General features: G+C 53.2%; 1 protein-coding gene across 1 annotated transcript; it reads left to right on the top strand.

Annotated features, from left to right (window-relative positions):
• The first annotated feature begins 2,277 nt into the window (after positions 1-2,277).
• On the top strand, positions 2,278-18,054 carry AMOTL2 (angiomotin like 2). The gene is made up of 10 exons (XM_067538706.1): positions 2,278-2,783; positions 5,623-6,428; positions 10,011-10,275; positions 12,448-12,592; positions 13,066-13,158; positions 14,350-14,645; positions 14,994-15,286; positions 15,613-15,824; positions 16,092-16,271; positions 17,376-18,054. Exons 2-10 carry the CDS (start codon positions 5,707-5,709, stop codon positions 17,432-17,434), a joined length of 2,265 nt encoding a protein of 754 aa, XP_067394807.1. The 5' UTR covers positions 2,278-2,783; positions 5,623-5,706; the 3' UTR covers positions 17,435-18,054.
• The last annotated feature ends 1,661 nt before the right edge of the window (positions 18,055-19,715 follow it).

Raw genomic sequence — 19,715 nt, 5'->3', positions numbered from 1 at the left:
TGCATCTACGCTGGGGGTCAGATTGACCTGACTACAGCCCTCAGGGTGCAAAACTTTTAACAGCCCTGAGCGACACAGCTTGGTTGATCTAATTCTCTAGTGTAGATCAGGCCTCAGATTTGCCTTCACAAGGGCAGCCATGTAGTTAGCACCATGTCAGAGGGTTTGAGCATAGTTTGCCTGGCCTGGCTCTGCCCTTTGGAAACTATTCCACAGCCAATAGTTTTTAGACGCTGAGCCCTAGAGTATAAACGTTAGCAAGAGCCGTGCTGGACAGCTGTCCCCCCGGTGTGGTTGGCAGTGTCACCGTGGATGGGGCTTTCCACGCATGTTCAAAGGGAGTATCCAGCAAGATAATAGCACGTGCAGGTGTGTGACCCTCCTCACTCTCTCTTAGGATGGCTCCGTCTCCAGGAAGCTCTTCATTAGTGTGGAGGGAGCTATGGGTCCAAAACGAGGAGAGGAAATTCTTCCCTTTAGCCTGGCTTCTGGTCTCTGTTCCATCTGTGTTTGTCGCCCTTCTTCCGCTTTCTCTCCCCACAACCCCTTCAAGCCCATGCGGTGGCTCCAGGAAGATCTAATCCAGCTCCAGTCGCAAACGGTATCTGCCCACTGCCCCCATCCAGACTCAAAGTCCTTTCTTCTGGTGGAGCAGAAAATAGCCCCACTGGGGGAGTCGTCCGGTGGAAAGGAGAAGGGAGAATTTCCAAGCCAGCCCCAGGAATGTCTCTCAAAGGAAGACAAGGTGAGGGAGGGAATATCTTGTATTGGACCAACTTTAGCTTGCGAGAGAGACAAGCTTTCGAGCTTACACAGAGCTGTGCCTTTGCTGTTTGTGACAGATGGTCATCACCTGTCAGGCGGGGGGGAGGGGCTGGGCGGGAGGGAGGGAGACGCCAAGTGGAGTGTGGGGGGGGTGGGGGTGAAGGAAGAGCAGATGGTAAGGCAGGTTTTAGCAGGGTTGTTTGGTAAACACAATGGAGTGTCTCTCCTAGTTTTATTGAACAAGAAGATTTATTCCCCTGGCGGACAGCTGGCAAGCAGTCTGTATACCCCACGACACCCACCCCCAGCCAGCCGCCCCTCTCCCTGCAATCTCCTCTGTCACACACAGCACACACACAGCCATCCAGGAGCTCCCTGCATCTCTCACACACACACACCCCCACCAGCTTCTAACTCTCTGTGGTAGCCTCACACGCAACATTCACCCCACTGCCAGCCACAAACTGCCTGCAGCCTCACACACCGTATCCACAGTAGCAAACTCACTGCATGCACCTAGAACAGCGGTTTTCTATCGGGGGTACGCATAGCCCTGAGGGTCCTGCAGAGTACCGCAGGGGGTACGCGGGCGACTGCAGCCCGCCTCCAGGCTGTGCGCTGGACCAGGCAGGAGGCGGGCAATCGCCAACCGAGGGGGCCCCCGGGCACCAGCCTGCGGGGGGCGTCAGGTCACGACGCACAGCAGGGACAGAGGGTGCAGGAGGCTCCCAGCCGGGCATCCCCTTCCAGGCCGGGGGGTGAGGTCGCCCTCTCTGAGCCAGCAACCGGGCTGTGGGGCTGGAGCAGGAGAGCAGGGCGCAGGGCGGCAGGTAAGTGCAGGGGGGTCAGCGGGTAAGTGCAGGGGCAGGGGAGCCTGGCCAGGGGCGGGGGGTGGCAGCCCAGCCAGAGCCCGGTGCTTTGAGAACCACTGTTTGGAATTCCGTCCTAATGTAACAGTGTCAGTTCTGTTGTGATGTAAAATATCTATTTTAGATACACGAAGAAAAGGTGGTAATTTTAGGCCATTATCCCTTTTATTGCAACCGTGGTAACATCAGGCAGAGTGTTCACTGACTGGGCAGAGAAGCATGTTCTCATGGAGAGGGTCAGGAGCCATAGGCTGCAGGCCCAGCCCTGCGTGTGAGCTTGGGCAAGTCACCGCATGCTGTTGTGCCTCGGTTTCCCCTCCCATCCTTTGTCTTGTCTATTTAAATGATACACTCTTTGGAGCAGGGATGGTCTCTAAGTCCCTGCACAGCACCTTGCACAATAGGGGGCTACAACTATCTGCACACACCCTGTTGGAAGGAAATAACCCATCTGTAAACAAGAGAAAGGCCCCAAATCTACCAGGGCTCAGGTGTCTGTAGGGTTGCCAAGTCTCTAGGGTGGTCCTGGAGTTAAAGGAATTGTCCAATCCAAGCCAGAGGCTCTCTGGGTGCTTCATGCCCCCATCCCAGCCCCTGCTTGCCCCAGGAGCCCCCCAGGGAGGGCCCCCCTTGCACTGGGGACACGCCTCTGAAGGGGGGCTGAGAATTTCCCCTGCATAAGGCAGCGTTGCTAGTCCCCGGGGCTGGGGCCCAGGACTCAGCGGCTGAGTCGGTTTCGCACCCGCAGCCTGAGTCCGCGTTCGGGGCTCTCGGAACCCGAGCGAGCCCAGCCGCCGCCGCCGCGTTCGTGTGTCAAGCGCCCCCAGGCGGGCGCGGGGCGCGGCGCAGCTGGCACGGCGAGGTTATTTGCGGTTAGCTTTGATCCCGGGGGGGAACCTGAAACTCTCGCATTCCTGGCATAGCAGCGGCTCGCGGCGGCCCGGCCTCCCTCCCGGGCGCTCATCACAGCTGGCGCGGGCCGGCGCGGCGCTCAGAGCCTGCCAGCAGCCACAGGGGCCGGGCCAGCTGCACGCGCCGCAGAACCGAACCACTCGGGGAGCGTTGCGTTCACACAGCGCCGGCCAGCCGGGCGCCGCTCCGCTTCGCTCCTTCCTTCCCGGGCGCTGCCGGCGCGGCTGCGATGGTTCGGTAAGGCTCGCTCCACTCCGCGCCGGGTGAGCGGGCGGCTGGGCAGGTTCGCGCCCGCCCGTCCCCGCGGCATCGGGGCCAGAGGGGAGCTCTCCGGATCCTCTTCCCTGGCTCCTTATCGGCCCCGATTCATTCCGCTTCGGGTCGGACTGGGAACGCAGCTTGGCTCTGCGCTCCACGGGCGTGAGCCGCCGGCTCCCCCCTTCCCATCGCCCCCTGGCTTTCCCTGCCTCTGGCTCCCCCCTCCCCACAGTATCCCTGCAAGCGCCTGGGCCGTAATCCATAATGACTAGAGTGGGGGGGGTGTCTGCGGGAAGTGGGGGTGAGCAGGGCTTTGCTGGGCTCGCTTTGAGTTACAGGTGCCTGTGCCCCCCACGGGCTGGAGAATTCTCTTTGTCTTGCTTGGCAAATGCTTTCCGGGGCCATGAGCTGGTTCTCACTTAGAAAGAATGTTAATTGCAATCCAAACCCGGGTGATGTCAGGGCTGAGCGATTTGGAAAACAAAGCAGCAGCAGCAGCAGCAAGGCAGAGACCTAGCCCGACTCTGCAGCTGGCAATCTGCTGAAAGCGCTGGAGGTGCGTTATTTATACCGATTGGGTTGGGAAAGGCGAGAAAGCGGGGGGCTTCGCCCATGGGGTGCTGCTGGGCGTCAATCGTATTGCAAGCTTAGGTGCGCTTGGTGCTTTCCAGGGTGATCTCCTGGGTTACAAACTTTCTTCACTGGGTCTCCTTTAAACTGGCTAGAAAGCGTCCCGGTGTTTGATTTGTGTGTTTTCTCTGGCTACCTCCTCCTTTTTTTTTTTTTTTTTTTTTTTTTTAAATGATCATCCTATTATTTGATGGCCCTCATTCAGATTAGGCTCAGTGCAATTCAAGGGACTTTCTTGTGACGGCAGAGTTAAAGAAATGTATAAAAATATGTGGAGCGGGACAGGAATAAAGAAAGGCAACCACATTAATAACAAGTTAGGAATGGGGATCCAGGAGTGAAAATAGTCATGGATAGTAAAAGGCTGGAGGCACTTATGGAGGGGGTGGGGTGAGGAATTTTTTCTTTACCTTCCTATCTGTGTAGTCATGCTCCCTGACCCAATATTTCAGACTTCCTCATTGTGAGAACGCACCAGGGCTTGTGAAACAGAAAGAGATGTGTGGTTCTTTTATTTTGATTCCCCAAAGGCAGTTTGGGGTTAGATTTAAATCTTAGAGGTCTGAGTTGGTCCTGAGATGAGGCTCACTGAAAAGGTGGTCTGTTTAGAGTTTCCTGATTTCACCTACAGGGAAGACCTCTTAAAGAACCTTTTGTATTGGGAACCAATATTTGAGGTATGTTTGTATGAAGCAACCTGAGATTAGCAATCTGCCTTTGCCAACCCACATGCAGTAGCGTAGAACTAGAAACAGGTGATCAAATGTCGCATTTGGAATTCACTTGCTTTAAAGCTTGAGTGCAAAAGAGGACACATAACTTAAAAACAATGATCTAACTTCCCTAGCTAGCATCCCTCTTCAATAAACTACTAACCATGCACAGACCAGGGCTACAGCTGTAGTTTCTGGTTTCCAGAGAGCAAAGAAAAGGTTATGAGAATGTTTTTAAGGTCTACCCCACTTGGTATCTCCATGCATGGCTGATTCATTAAGATGATAAATGTTTCATATTTAAACTTTCGATAGATGTATGAACAGCATACATACCTAGAACACCATAACGACAGAGATGCTTAAAACTGAAATAATCTTGAAAATCTGGTTTCCTTTATGTGACTTTTCACTATGAAGCTTTTAGTATTATTATTTTTTCATTTCTCAATGGATGTGATGAAAATAGACGACCCTTTTCACTTCTGCTCAGTGTGTCGCAATGTTTGCAGCTACTCCCGTGGGCATTTTTATTTGTTTAAAACAATTAGATCCTATGGAAATTGTTCAAGAAATGTTTTGTGGATACAATCTTGTTGATTTTAGGTTTTGTAGATGGTTCCATTTTTAATTTTTGGCCCAAATTTGACATCTCTCTTCTTTAAGGAGACGAAAAGTACGGGAGATTAAAATCCTCTTGCTGGGTGGACTGTAGCTTCTGTCCTGCAAGTTACTCAGGAATTAGGGACATTCTCTGCCAGTGCAACGTGGGGCTGCCAAGTCTAGCATATTCTGGGTACTGCTGAGCTGAGAGCATCGTCTTTGTTACACTTAACAGAACATCTTCCCTGCCCCCACAATGAAAGGTAGACTAACGGGAGTCTCACTTACAAAATGCTACGATCCCGTGACCTACTCTTTCCAGGGTAGTAAATCAAGTTGCTCAAAATATTCACACTGATTTTCAAGTGCACTCCTGCTAAGCCCAGGTGCTGAGGCCATTCACCACCGGGAAGCCAGCAAAGATCCCCACAGCTGACATTCCTCACTCCGCACCCCACGGGCGCTGTTCCCTTTAGGACACCTAAGATCAGAGGGGGGTTTTGCGGCTCAGTGAAGCAGTGGGCAGCTGGGCAGGGAGGCTTTCCATATGAGAGCTGCGTTCCCTCCAACTGAGCTCTGTCCGCTTCCAGCCCGCTTCAGGATTCGGTCAAGGAGCTGAAACCTGCAGGATTCCCAAGGGCCTAGTTCTTGGCAGCCTCCCATGGGATTAGTGTCCTGCCTGGTCTGGCTCTGCCATCATGGCGGCCCCCTGGCATGGAACGGGGCTGCTTCTCTCCTCCCCCACCCTTGCTCCGACAGGGTGGGAGGCTTTTGCGTCTCTCAGGTGGGACTCCAGGCAAATGAAATCCTCTGGGAACAGGGAACGAACAAAGCCCTGGCTGAGAGCTGATCCCTGTGCTTTTCTCTTGTAGGATCCTCGGGCGCCGCTAGATCCTTGGGACTGTATCGTGTTTACTGCGCCGGGCGGCCGCGCCTTGCCGAGTGACTAGCTGAGGATGAGGACGGCGGAGGATTCCTCTGGGACGGTCTTGCACCGGCTCATCCAGGAGCAGCTGAGGTATGGGAACCTCACCGAGAACCGCACGCTGCTGGCTATTCAGCAGCAGGCGCTGCGTGGCGGGGGCAGCACCGGCAGCCCCCGCTCCTCGCTGGAGAGCCTCACCCAGGAAGAGAACCAGATGGTGCAGCAGTCCACGCGGCAGGAGCCGCAGGGCCAGGAGCACCACTGCGATCACGTCTACCTGGAGAACAACATGTACCGGCTCCCCACCTACGAGGAGGCCAAAGCGCATTCCCAGTACTACGCCTTGCAGCGAGGCCAGCAGGCCGGGGGGCCGTGGCTGGGGGCCCCCGCGGAGCCTGGCCAGCGCCGGGCCTGCGCCCTGGCGGGCAGCGGCAGCAAGCGCCAGGACATGTCACTGAAGGAGCTGAAGCATGGGCACGTGAGGTCGCTGAGCGAACGCCTCATGCAGATGTCGCTGGAGAGGAATGGCGCCAAGGCCCAGGGCCACCTGAGCTCCTCCCACAGTTATCCCCAGCTTTCCAGGCACTTCCAGCTGTCAGCCCCTGGAGGGCAGCATGCCGAGGGGATGGAGCCACGGGGTCCCCCTCCAGAGTACCCCTACATCATCCCCCCCCAGGAGCCGGCAGGCAGCTACCTGGCCGATCCCAGGCACTGCTCTAGGGAAGGGCCCGAATTTCAGCACCCTGAAGTCAGGTAACCACAACATTTATCTAGCTCCTTGCACGTGACGGTGGCGGAGCATGCGTTGCCGGTCCCTTCCTTCCTGGGATGCACTTGCTAACAGCCAAGGGGGCGGGGGATCAGCTATATCGATGCTACGCCGTGTGGCTGATGGACAGACCGTGGCTAGGGGTGCACTGCCCTCTCTGGGTATGATGCCCAAGGCTGGCTGCATACGCAGAGAAAGCCACATTTTACAGACTAAGGAGATGAGGCGTAGGGACCCTGAAGTGTTCTTCCCCCGCCTGCTTCAATCCTTACTTTGCTCCAGATCAATCTACCTTTTCCTGGCTCTGGAAGAGCTGCCTTGTTCTGTGGGGCAGAAATGGGTGGGGAAGGGGGTCTTCCAGTCTGACCCTCGAAGCTCCATGGGCTACATTTGTCTCTGGAGGGGCCGGACCCATCGTTTTGCAGATGAAGCTGTGTCTTCACAACCTCTTTCCTCTTGTGCTCCAAGTGGAATTTTTGGTTAATTTGGGAGTTGGAATTAAATCAGGAAATGGCTAAATTTGGAAGGGAGAAAGGAAACTGCTCTCCCGGTTATGTGGGAAAACTACCAGCACTATCCCCAGGGGGAGTGCAAACTCTGACAATCTGAGCAGCATGTGGACACTGGGAGCTCACCTCTCTGCACTGAGAGGAAGGTGGAAGTGAGGAGTTCTTACAGAACAGTGCCAGCTGTACCAGGGTGAGCCCTGGTAAATACAAATCTGTGCCTAACTCTGTACCGCCCCGTTGATCCTGGGCTTTGCCAAAGACCAGATTCCACCCCCAGCTTGCACCCCCTGCAATCCTAAGGTGAATTCTGTTCTTCGTTACACTCCTGTAACTCTGTGAAAGGCAGTTGATGCCTCTCTTCTCTTGGCTGCATCATAGGGTTGGTAAGTGGAGTGTGGGTGAAAATCCTTTTCTCTAGCTTCAGCAGATCCATCTGCTAGCTGAGGTCCTTGCTAGCGTTTTGACCTAGGTCACGAACAGTGGAAACCTATATGGAGAGCTGCTCTTAGGGATCTTAGCCACTTTAGGGTATCATGTGTTCCGCTTTGCCTGGCAATTTGATCACCTAAAGCGCTTCTTTGGTTGCTTAAAATGAGGGAAATACAGAGTAGAAGAAGAGGGACCAAACCCTGAGTGTTACCTCCGCGCCCCTCCCCCCCACCGGCTCTCTCTGTCCCCGCCACACCCCATTTCCCAGCCGCCCCTGTCCTTGTGACTTCTCAGCTAGCTGCACAGTTGGGGAAGGTGGGGAGACTAAGCCGTGATGTCTGCTGCTGGGCGAGCCCCAGTGAATGCTGACTGGACGAGATAATATCTCAGACAGGAAGTGCCCTCTTTTGGAGGGAACCGAGCGAGGAGGAGGGGGCAGGTGGAGAGGAGGACGTCTTTATTCTTTCTTGCTACCAAATCATCTTCCAGGAATGCAGACCCACAGTTACAGCCAGGCCTCCATCAAGGGCAGGCCTGGCTCCCTCTGGGAAGCACCTGGCAGTCAGGGTCCCATACAGTGGCCATGCTGAATTCGGAGGCTGCCACACCATCACTGGGGAGATGGCATCTTGGCCCTCTTAGCAGCAGCCTTAAAGATTCGTTAAAACAAAGGATGTGGGGGTCCCTGTATCAGGGTTTGATCTGCTTAGCACACCTTTTCCATGCCCTCCAAGCACAGTAAATGTTTATTAATTGGATACTTTTAGTAAGGAGCCACCTTGGGGGGCAGTGGTGCCAATTCAGATATTTCTTAGTGGGGCAGGGGGCAAATTCTGGTCTCTGCTCGTCTCTCCTCCTCCTGTGGACACCCAGGGTCTCCCTCAGCACAGGAGTTTCCCCTTTCTCATCCCCACCCGGTGGATGAGCCGGTGCCAGAAGTTGAGATCTTAGCAGACTCCCCTGTTTTTCACTGTGCAAGAGCAGCCACCCCTCTGGCCATCAATTTCAGTGGTCTTGTGACCAAGATCTGCATGGCTCCGGCCCCAGTTAGTACAGGACCGCTGCTTATAAGTGGTCGCTGCCCCCCCATCCCTGGTTCCGCGGTCTATGAAACTTTGAGCAAGTGCAAAAACCTTGTGGGGGGAAGGTCCTCCCCAACCCCTTATAATTGGCACCGCTGCTTGGGGGAATAGGCATTTCCTTTAACTTCCTGGAGTTTGGTAAGAGAGAGGGACAGACACTGTGGTGACATGGAGCTATGCCTGGCTGCCACTGATAAGTGTATTTGTATTGTATTGTTAAGCACGGGATGATGGTGTTGGGTGGTATAAAGTTTTCTTTTAAATGTGGCTTACAAATAAAGGGTAAAAGTTCCAGGGGGTAGCCATGTCAGTCTGTGTACAGCAAAAACAACGAGAGTCCTGTAGCACTTTAAAGACTAACAAATTACATTTCTGTAGGCATAAGCTTTCATGGGCCTTTTGTCTGATGAAGTGGGTTGCAGCCCACGAAAGCTTATGCCTACAGAAATTTAATTTGTTAGTCTTTAAAGTGCTACAGGACTCTCATTTTTTTTTAAAATAAAGGGTAAAATTTTAAAAAGGACCAAGGTGACTAAGTCCCATTTTGAAATGTGATTTAGGCACTAAAAGCTGCTGGTACTTGAAATCAATGGGAGTCAGGCACCATGGTGCTACTGAAAATCTGATTAGGCACCAATCTGCATTTTTAGATGCCTAAATACCTTTACAAATCTCGTCTTAGGGCCTAAATCATTTTTGAAAATGGGAGATTTAGGTGCTTTTGAAAATTTTACATAAGATCTCTGACAGGCAAGTGAAGTGCCAGGATGCATCTTTCCAAAATATTGTAGGTGAGATCTTGAGCATTCAGCGCTGGCCTAGATCTGGTCCCACTGAAGTTGCTGGCAGTTTTACCACTGATTTAAGGGAGAGCAGGGTTAGGCCGACGCTGAGAGTTTTGAAAATCGTAGTCTATAGCTGATAAGCGTGCTAACAATTTCCTTGGAATCTGTACTTTGAAAACCAGGTGGGCCTGATCTCTGTCCGAAAGATGCATTCGGAGACTGTTAAAGATTCCCTTACACGTTTGAAAATTACCCTGAATCTGAATATTGTAAGGGCTCCCTTGCCACATTTTGTCCTTTGATGTATGCATGGCTGCAGGTGTTAAAGCCGTAAACGAGATGGTGCCACTCATCCCACGGGGAGGGGGGGCCTCAGAGATTTCTGACATTCCCAGGTTACATTTTTCCCCTTAAGGTTCAAGTAAATATTTAAAATATTCGTGATGTGAGACCTCCTTCTGGGAGCTCCGGAGATGGATTTCTGATTTGTTTCTATTACCACAGTGCCCGGTAGCCCTGCTTGTGGACCAGAACCCCAGCGCACTAGGTCCTGTACAAACCCAGAACAAAAAGACAATCCCTGCCCCAAAGAGCATGCAGGGGTCCAAGGAGAGAGAAATAATTGTGGCATGAGATCTCAGTGGAGTGACATCCCAGCAGCTCCCATCACTTCATCCCTTCTCCTTCATTTAAAGTGCGTCCCAGCGGGTACCAAACAACACTATTGAGTGTCTCTGGTTAATTGTTGTAACCTCTCTTAGGGTGATGCAGGCTGCTATGCCCCCGGCTTTCCTGCCCCAGCAGGCCGCCTTATGCCATACCCCGTTGGGCTCGCTTACTCCAGCTGGGATGGAGGCTCTGATGAAAGCCCAGGCCGTGTCGGCCAGCAGCCACTTGGCCCAGATGGAAACGGTGCTGCGCGAGAACGAAAAGCTGCGGCGGGAGAGTGAGAAGCTCCAGAGGGAAAACGAAAAGCTGCGGCGGGAGCTTGAGAGCTACAGTGAGAAAGCAAGCCGCATTCAGAAGGTAAATGAGCGGAGCCGCTGCCACCTGTGTCTTTCTGTTCGCTCTCTCAGCCAAAGCGCTGGGGCCCAGCTCCTCAAAGGTACTCAGGCACCTAACTCCCATTGGATACCTCTCAGCATCTGGGCCGTTGTGCACAGAACAGGCAGGCTCAGGACACTGGCCGGGGCCAAGATGGCCAGGAGCAGTAGCTTTGCCTTTCCCCTCAACTTTGATTCCAATATGTCAATTGAAATGAGACTTGGATGCTTTCATCCTAGGGCTGCTTCTCCTCTCCGATAGCACAGCCTGACAGGACAGGCTCGGTTCATGTCAGGGAGCAGTCGGGTCGCTTTCTGCGAACACTGAACAAGGAGCTCGATCAGAGCATTATTCGTGAAGCGACTCCATCTGCTTCATGGCAGAGCTTCCTCCTAGAACCTCCGCCAGCCCGCCTCCTGCCTGGCTCTGTGGGCCAGATGTAAAGAGACAGCGCATACGTCGTCACTGGGGTGCATTGGCAGAGTTTGGGAGGAGAGGGCCCCAGGATGGTTTTGTCTCTTGCCTCGAGAAAGATCAGACAGCTGCTGCGAAAATTCATCCCCTTTCATGTTTTCCCCTGTCACACTCTCTGCCTCCTCCCGCCGACCCTTAACAGCTGTGCCTCAGGAGCACACAGCACAACAGGTCCGCAGCCAGGCCAGTTGTTGGGTGGATAAAAAAAGAGTCCATTCACTGTCTCTGTTAACAGCTGGGCCCTCTCTGGCCATCCCTTCCTCTTGGGCTCTATGTTGGGACACCACAGAAAACCCTTTGTGGAGAGGCATACAAAGGGAGGCCTGTCCCAGCCCAGCCATAGCCACGGGGAAAGCCTCTCCCCTTAGAACAAATGGGCGATCGGGAAGGGCACATGCCAGGCCTGCGGAGGTGGGGAGAGGGCAGGGAACTCACTAGGCAGGACAGGTCAGCAGTGAGAGGAAGATTGGAGACCGTGTGGAGAAAGACACTAGAACTTCTCCAGTATAGTTCTTGATTCATAATCAAGTAAGAGGTGCGCACGCACAGCTTGTGTCGCTCAGCCTGGTCATCGCAGTAAGACACATTCAGGAGGCTGATCCCTCAGTGTTAAAGATATAAGGGCCTGAGCTTTTCCACACACTAAGAGTTCCCCTCACACTCTGGAGCCAGGGACAGCCAGGGATAGGAGGGACTGTGCACCAAGAAGCTTTAGCAGAACGATTCAACCCCCATGGCGCACCTCTCAATTGCCAGCTGCTTGCAGCAGCCATCCCGCCACTGAAAACGTAAGGGTTGGTCCTGTAAGATGAGCTGCTCCAAGAGGGCTAGCCCTGGGGCTAGAGGGACAGCAGAACTATCGCCTTACAAGGGGATCTTGGAGTGAAGATCCAAGGGTCACAGGAAGGAAAATGGAAGTGCTTCTCTGTGACAGTCTGGGAAGCTGGGGGAAGGAGGAGAAGCTGGGGGCAGGGTTACCATTGAAGACAGCCGGTGCCATTTGAAAAGAACTGGCTTAAATTAAAACAAAGCCCAAAATCTCCAAGCAGCGTGGCGGTCGTTGCAATGGGCTCATAATACATGGGCCTTCTGAGTGGCTGCTCTGAAGGCAGTGGGCAAAGCAGAACGGGTGAGGTCATGCAATCATGGCAGGTGAGGTTATGCAAATCATCATGGAGTCCGGTGGCACCCTGCAAAGCCATTTGTCGGCAGCGTCTGCCAGCATGGGGTTGTGTGCAGTTTGCGTGAGGTGGCAAAAGGTGCTTTGTATCCTTCTGTTGCCATGTGTCACGCTCACAGATGAAGCGCGCCGGCGTGAGGCAGGCAAGCGCAGGCAGACAGCGAGCAAGCGTCCCTGGTGCACCTCAGTCCTGTGCTGCAAAGCTCTTGCTATTCCAGAGCTTAGACCTCGGCTGAGCAGAGCCCACGAGTCCTGTGTTGGACACAAAGAAGGAGCAGGATGAGACAACCGGCCCCATGCCCCTAGTCTCCTAGCGTGGGACTTAAACCCAGCTCTCTACCCATGACAGACACACTTCCTACCCATTGAAGCCCCGTCCGTTTGCGGTGCTGCTTTTGCAGTGCACCTCCTGTTGAAACATCTGCTGTGCCAGTCATCTTCTCCATTCTTTTCCCCGTGCCAAGGCTGTCTAACCAGTCTGTCGTGTCTTCCTCCTGCAGCTGGAAACGGAGATCCAGCGAATCTCTGAGGACTATGAAAACCTGATGAAGGCGTCTTGCAAGCGAGAGGCATTAGAGAAAGCCATGAGGAACAAGAAAGATGGGGAGATGCGGCGGCTTCAAGATTTCAACCGGGATCTGAGAGGTAAGAAACGGTGGATGGCACTAGACGGGGGGCCATGGGAAATTCTGGGGCACGTTCCTTCTCAGACTCTGTCATTCAGCTCAAGAGAAGATAGTTATTATCAGAGTCATGCTGTGCCCTGTAGCCACACTGGTCCTCCTGCCACAATCCCTCCCCACTAGATAGGTCCTTGTTCAGTGCAGATGTTTGGCCTCCAATTGTCAGGCCTTGTTCTGTTCAGATCCCACCGTTGTAGCCACTTTCGGGACCAGTTTGTGACTTCCTCCTCTTGGTCCCAGTCTTGTGACAGTCCCCTCTGGTGACAGATCCCCAGCAGCCTGCCTCCTGACACGTTTCCTGGTATATCGGGATCATTTCATGGAGGTTCAGTTTCAAGATGGGTTTCTAATACCAACAGAGTCTTCCAAGAACCAGGCTGTTCCCAGTCAATTACATTCTGAAAATTATATCTCTGTATATTTAATCTGAAACAGAGCGGTTGGAATCTGCAAACAAACAGCTGGCCAGCAAGCAGCAGGAGAACCCAGAAGGCAGCCAGGGGACCGTGGCGAAACTGCTTGCACAAAGTAAGTCCCAGGGCAAGGCTTGGTCGCCGTGAATGTGCTGTGCAGTTGTGCCTGGAAGGCTCCCTGCACGGCCAGCCCTGCTACCTGTTGCTGTAACTCTGCTGTCCGGTGGATCGGAGCGTGTTGGCACCCTTTCGGGGTGGATGTGTTGGAGAGGGGAGGAAGGAAGGGTTAGGTCCCTTTAAGATAGGAGAAGAGGCGGATCCTCTCTTGGAAGCTTTTGCCATTCCCCAGGCAAAGCTAAGCTGTTCTTGGCACTCAAACCAGAGCTATTAATCACAGCAGCCATCAGTGTGACCTGGATTCTTTGCATTCCAACGGCTGTTCCAGAGCTCAGTCTGCACTCCCGCCATGCTGAATCCCAGGGGCCCGCTCTCCCTTGGTTGGGATTTTTTTTTTTTTTTATTAAGCAGAAAACGTTTTTGCCAGAGGCAGAGAATGGGCCTGACAGTCTCTTCCTGGCTTGATTCCACTTCCGTGAGTGGCAGCAACTGCCCACCAAAACCCTAGGGAAGGGAAAGGGGGCGCAGGGGAAAGGGAAAGTGGGACAGGGACTGATTTAGCTCCGGCCAGGAAGGAATTGCTTGCATTACACTAACCTGGGTCCTAAGTCCATTTTTTCATGTAGACCCAACCTTAGTCAAAGGTAACACTAACATGTTTTTAACCAAGGCAAGAGCTTTCGACTTCTGAGCATTTGCCTTTGAGTGTCCCTGGAGAAGTCAGCTGCCCATCACTGGCATGGCTCCTTTGGCACACTGCCTAAGATGTACAGATTGTGGGCCAGTCCGACCTTCCAAGGAATTTTCTTCTTTCTTGCCCTGTATCATGGCAGCTGATTCCCTGGCGATGGCCCAGGATGGCTTCACATATAGCATGTGGCACTAATGGTACCCACTCCCCGCCCCAGGGACAGACATGGGCAGCACAGACATGTCAGTGTGAGGGAGACTAGGAAGCCGGTCAGCCTCAGCAGGGGTGGAACAAGCAACACCTCCCCGGGCAGATATTTTGGGAGCAGATGTTTAGATTTGCTCATGGCAGTGGCCCGTCAGATCAGAGACCGGAACCCTAACGTGCTAGCTCTGAGCCGCAGCCCCTCCGTTTTGCACGGGAACGAAATTCCTACAGCCGGGAACGTCCTGAACTGCCACCATCATCTAATGTGTTTGGTCCCCGTGCCGTCTCCAGATTACGAGCACCAGCAGGAGAAAGAGAAGCTGGAACGGGAGATTTCGCTGCTGCGCGGCGCCAACGAGGACCAGCGCCGGCGGGCGGAGCTGCTGGAGCAGGCACTAAGCAATGCCCAGACGCGGGCAGCCAAGACGGAGGACGAGCTGAGGAAGAAGCGGGCGTATGTGGAGAAGGTGGAGAGGCTGCAACAGGCCCTGGCCCAGCTCCAGGCCGCCTGCGAAAAGCGTGAGCAGCTGGAGCTGCGTCTCCGCACTCGCCTGGAGCAGGAGCTGAAGATGCTGCGGGCCCAGCAGGTGAGGAAGGGTTCAGGGAACCGGCGGCGAGGCCGGCAGCAAAGCAGGGCTAGGTGACATGGTGGCTCAGAATGCTGGTGGCCACCAGTCCCCTCGCAGCACGAGCCCTGCCAGCAGCAGGAGCTGCAAGGGGCGTGGGTTGCTCAGAAGGGCTAGTGCAGGCCAGGCCCGGTTGTGCCAGACTCCTGAGGATGGGGCGATCAAGAATGCGCAGCCCAAGTATCCCCAGACTCTGGATCCGGGTCCAAACCCTGCAGGTTGGGCCCATCTCTGATCACTGCACTCAAGGGACCTTTCTCTTTGTGATCCAGGCTCATGTTGTGTGCTGTTTTTTCTTTGCCAATGCAGAGACAGGTGGGAGCCCCACCTGGAGGATCCCCGGAGCTGAGCGCCCGCGTGCTCGCCGAACAGTTGAGAGAGAAGGAAGAGAAGATCTTAGCCCTGGAGGCCGACATGACCAAGTGGGAGCAGAAGTATCTGGAGGAATGCACCATGAAGCAGTTTGCCATGGACGCGGCCGCCACTGCTGCTGCGCAGCGGGACACGACTATCATCAACCACTCCCCACGTCACTCCCCCAATAACAGCTTCGACGAGGATCTCCTCTTGGCCAACCACAAGCACCAAGAGATGGAGAACAGGTAGGTCCCGCATGGGTCTTCACAGGGCATGTTTTTCTTTGGCTCTCCGCTATAGTCAGTCTCGGATATGGCAGCGAAGGAGATTTTTAGGTCACTGACCAGTTTGAAACTGGCTTCCCAGTTGGCCAACCAGCAGCCCTGGGAACTAGGTGTCCTGGCTGTGTGCATTGTCCGAGCGAGATTCCCTTGGCCGAGATGGTAAGGGAACACCACAGGATGAAGGATGCTTCAGTCATGGAGTGGCTGAAACTTCCCGCACCTTCCTGCAAACTCCTTCAGTAACATCGCCGGCCTCTCACTTTGTGCATTGCTTTCTTGTCCTCCAGGTTGAAAGCGCTTCATGCCCAAATCCTGGAGAAGGATGCGATCATCAAAATTCTGCAGCAGCGCTCACGGAAGGACCCCAGCAAGGCTCTGCAGGGCTCCCTTCGGCCAGCCAAGTCTGTGCCATCCATCTTTGCGGCCTCGGGGGCCCAGAATTGGCAGAGTGCCACCCACACTGAACGGTTGCTTGAGGCCCCTTCCAGAGGGAGTCCAGGTAAGCTCCCTTTGTTTGCTGCATTTCCTCAAATGCATCCATCCTTTGGCATTTAGCTACACTGAGCTGGGCTCTTTCCTGACTGGAGGAGGCTCTCCCAACATGCAACCTGATCACAACCGGCATCAGCAAGAGCCTTGACACCCTGGGCTAAACCAGGAGCTCTCATTAGCTGCCAGGCAGCTCAGGCCTGGCTCACTAACGCCAGCGCCCATCCAGTTGGCCTTGGCCTTTAAAATCTAAAGGTGACTGCTCCTCTTCTTCCAGCAGGCAAGGTCCCAGCGGAGGAGAACGCCAGCCTGGCTGCTTGCAGCCCTCTCCCCTTCCACTCCAAACGTGGCAGCAAAGATGGGAGCACCCAGACAGACGGCGCGCCTGAGAGCAGCCTCGGCAGTGTGGGCGAAGGGCCTGGCGCCCCGCTTGACAGTGATCCAGCGCACGCCTTGGGTAAGTCCTGCCCACCACGCTACCCGCTGCTCCTACGCCCAAAGGATGGAGTCCAGGCCGGCAGCGAATCCGACCTGGCGAATACGTGGTTGTGGAATCCCTGTGGCCAGTGTGAACCCAGAGACCTCCCTTCCCTCTGCCACGGCTGCCCTGCATCCCTGAGGGGTGAGCAAGCAGCGGGTTACTCCACCCTGGCTGCCAGCATTCAGCCTACCGCCAGAGTGACTAATTGTGACTGAGAGATGCACGGTGGGGATGAAATGCTTGAACTGCTGCCGGGCTAGGTGGGGCTCGGTGTCTTTGACTAGAAAAGAGTGTGGGAAAAACCCAAAGAAAGAGAGAAAGGAAGGGAGAGGAAAGAGACTTTGCTCTGTTGCATGGCTTTGATCTGGGCCTGATGCTCTGAAATAAAGCCCGGCTTATTAGACCCGCCGCAGGCAAGCACAGCCACCCCTCGGTGGGACAATCTGGTTTTTCCGCTGAAGCTGTTCTAGAGTTAGGAGGGAGGAATTGGAGAGGCTGCCTTCTCCCCGCCAAAGCTAACTGCAGAATTCGGTCTGGGCTTTGCCATCTGTAGAGAAAACCACAAACACGAGAAGAATCCCCCAGCTCCTCTCTCAGCCCCCAGGCGCTGCAGCCGGGGAAGTGCGAGGGGGCTGGATTTGCTCTGACGCGCCATTTGGTTTGAATTAAGCACAGGGGCTGCTGGTTTTGTCCCCATAGTGTATGTGGATGGGCCCCAGAAGGGAGGGTTTGAGGGGAAGGAGTTAGGGTGACACAAGTGACTTGTGATTTTGGGGGCCTGGATGAAGATACCGTACAAAGGCCTGGTTCTCAGAGGGGCGGGTGCTTAGCACCATCTGAAAATGAGCCCCTGGTAGGCCCCCAAAACCACCCATCATGTTTTAGGAGCTGGGCCCAAGATGTTTTATTTATTCATTGTGGATTCAAGGAAATACAATGGCCCAGTTGTAATTGTATCATTTGCGTTTCTGTGGGGAGCACTTGGGCATCTGTTGTGCTAGGTGCTGCACAGACATAAAAGTAGGAGCCAGTCCCAGCCCGAGATAGCTTACAGTCTAAACATGGTTTGTTTCCTTGCAGAGACCTTGTCTGCCGCCAGAACCGTCAGCCTGTCAGACATGGTGGAAATTCTGATCTGAGGAAGGGCTGGTTCCTGCCATCCTCTCTGCCCCTGCACACTGGCCTTGTCAGAGGCAAGCTGCTGCTGGGCAAGTGCCAATGCAGGAGCCATTCAGTTACCGGGAGCCTGGCTGGGATGGTTGCGGAGAGCTCCTGGACGAAGGCATTTGGGGCAGGCCGGCGTGCCGCAGATCCGCACGGCGAGGCTTGAGAGCAAAGCTGCAGCTGCCGTTTGTGTCCTTTTATTGTGCCTGCTTTCCGTCGCAGCAGAGCTCATTTGCCACCCACTCCTTCCGCCCTGCCAGCCCAGCTCTTGTGCCGTGCCGCTTGGGAGTTCCCTTTGCCAATGGCATGCCACAGGAAACAACGAACGAGGAGCCAAAAGTGAAGTGGGACGGAGCTCTCCCCTGCTTCCAGGCTGTGACCTGGAGGAGAGTGGCATGCTGTGGATGGCTAGAAACTGGTCCTGGGGGGACTAGCGTGCCTGTTGTTACCAGCTCTCCAAGTTCAAGCTGCCAGGAGTAGCTCTTGTATTCTGCTGGCATGGCCAGAATTCCTGCTCCTCCCCTGCCCCGCAATCTACCCTTCCCCTCTCATTAAGAGGACTGGAATTGTTTGGGAGAGGATGATTTTGAGTGGCGCAGGGATACTTGTCCTGGATAGGCTGTAGCAATGGCAGGTGGCAGCCTGTCGCCGCGTGGCAGGAGGTGGTGGAGGGGACAGGACCATCTCTGTAAATAACTCCCTGTTTTGTAAACAAAATCAAACCCTGTATTTATCATTTCAGTTTCCTCCCTGACCTCCCTTTGTTCCTCTTTCCTGCTCTCTGGAGCTTTCCTCACTCCTTATCCCTTTACCCTCCCTCGTTTGTCTGTCTAGTGTCTCTCTAGTCACGGGCTTGTTCTCTTCCTCCATTTCATATCCTGTTTGTCTCCAGAGTTAAATATCCCCCAGCTTCCATTTCCTTTGGGGCACTTTCCCATGATTCCTCCAACTGGAATTTCCCTTCTGTTTGTTTGAATACCAGCGGGGAGCCAAATGTCGACGGGTGTGTGAGATTTAGCTCCTGAGTTGCTCTCATTTGGGGAAGGCAGATGCCTGGCTGGTCTAAATCAGATTAGCTCCATCAATAGAGAAGTGAGGCTGTTCTTGAACCAGATTCCGGCTGAATCTTATCCCCATGAAGAGGGCTTACATGCCCCACTGGTACCATTCACGGCCTGTGCGTACACAGTGTTCATGAGAGTAAAGGATTGCAGGAGGGCAGCCTTTCTAAATAGCAGAAGCTCTGTGGATGTTTCAGCTGATCTATTTTTATTTGCGAAGGGAGCTTGTGTTTATGCAAAAAATTAAACAAGGGAGTTAGGGGTGGATGGTTGGGGGGATGATTGGAATGAAACTAGAGATGAAGAAACACTCCTGAAGTGAAACAAAAACATCTGATTTTGTTCTGGAGGAGCTGATTTCTCCCTTTCTTGGAACTGCACCAAGATATACTCGCTTATTATTCAAAATTCTCATACACCCCCTTGTCTACTGACAGCTGGCTTTTGACAGTAGCCAATTTTGATTTTAATGAGAGTTTCTCAATCCGCTGAACTCAGATGCTTTCTTCCCTTGGCCTTCATATAAATATATACTTTCTTTAAACATCTGTGCATTTGCTGGACAACTGCATTTTTTATTTTCTCCCCCAGACACGTAAAAAATGCGTTCGATTCTGGTGCATTGTTTACAAAGTGGAAAACAAAACAAAAAAAAAACTATGAAAGAGAAAAAAACAACTTAATATATTTTATATTAATATTGGTATTTCTTTTTAAGTAATTTTTTTTTGTGCTGTGAACTTTTTTCTGCCAAAGACAATGAGGTTTTTTGTTTGTGCGTTTTAAGTTATCTTAAGTATTTAAATGTGTAAACCTGGCTGTTTTGTTATGCTGCCCTATACCGAGATTGCTGTAGCATTCCACTTGGTATAACAATATTTTAATAAAAAAATAAATATTGATAAAGTGGTACTCTTTCGTGTGTGTGTGTGTGTGTGTGTGTGTGTGTGTGTGTGTGTGTGTGTGTGTGTGTGAGAGAGAGAGAGAGAGAGAGAGAGAGAGAGCGCTGATGTAGCAGTATCTGTATCCCGATGCACTCACTAAAAAAGATATGTTTTCCCCTACTAACTTCTCCCAAATATCGGAATCTTATGTATGTTTTGGAAGTATAATAGCCTTTTTAGACAGAAATATGACACTGTCAGTTTCAAGTAATGAAACTGACACTCATGAGTGTCCCTTTGAGACAGCTGAT

The sequence above is a fragment of the Emydura macquarii genome, unplaced genomic scaffold (assembly GCF_026122565.2).
Source record: "Emydura macquarii macquarii isolate MOO-44397 ecotype Brisbane River unplaced genomic scaffold, CSIRO-AGI_Emac_v2 contig_499, whole genome shotgun sequence".
Lineage (NCBI taxonomy): Eukaryota > Metazoa > Chordata > Testudines > Chelidae > Emydura > Emydura macquarii.
This window is presented reverse-complemented; position numbering and strand designations above follow the sequence as displayed.

Bases quoted from the DNA above. Each gene is read 5' to 3' on its own strand.
- AMOTL2 (XM_067538706.1), top strand. From the start codon at position 5,707: ATGAGGACGGCGGAGGATTCCTCTGGGACGGTCTTGCACCGGCTCATC. The intron at 14,646-14,993 runs GTGAGGAAGGGT...TTGCCAATGCAG, and splicing joins AGATGCTGCGGGCCCAGCAG to AGACAGGTGGGAGCCCCACC. The intron at 15,825-16,091 runs GTAAGCTCCCTT...CTCTTCTTCCAG, and splicing joins CCCTTCCAGAGGGAGTCCAG to CAGGCAAGGTCCCAGCGGAG.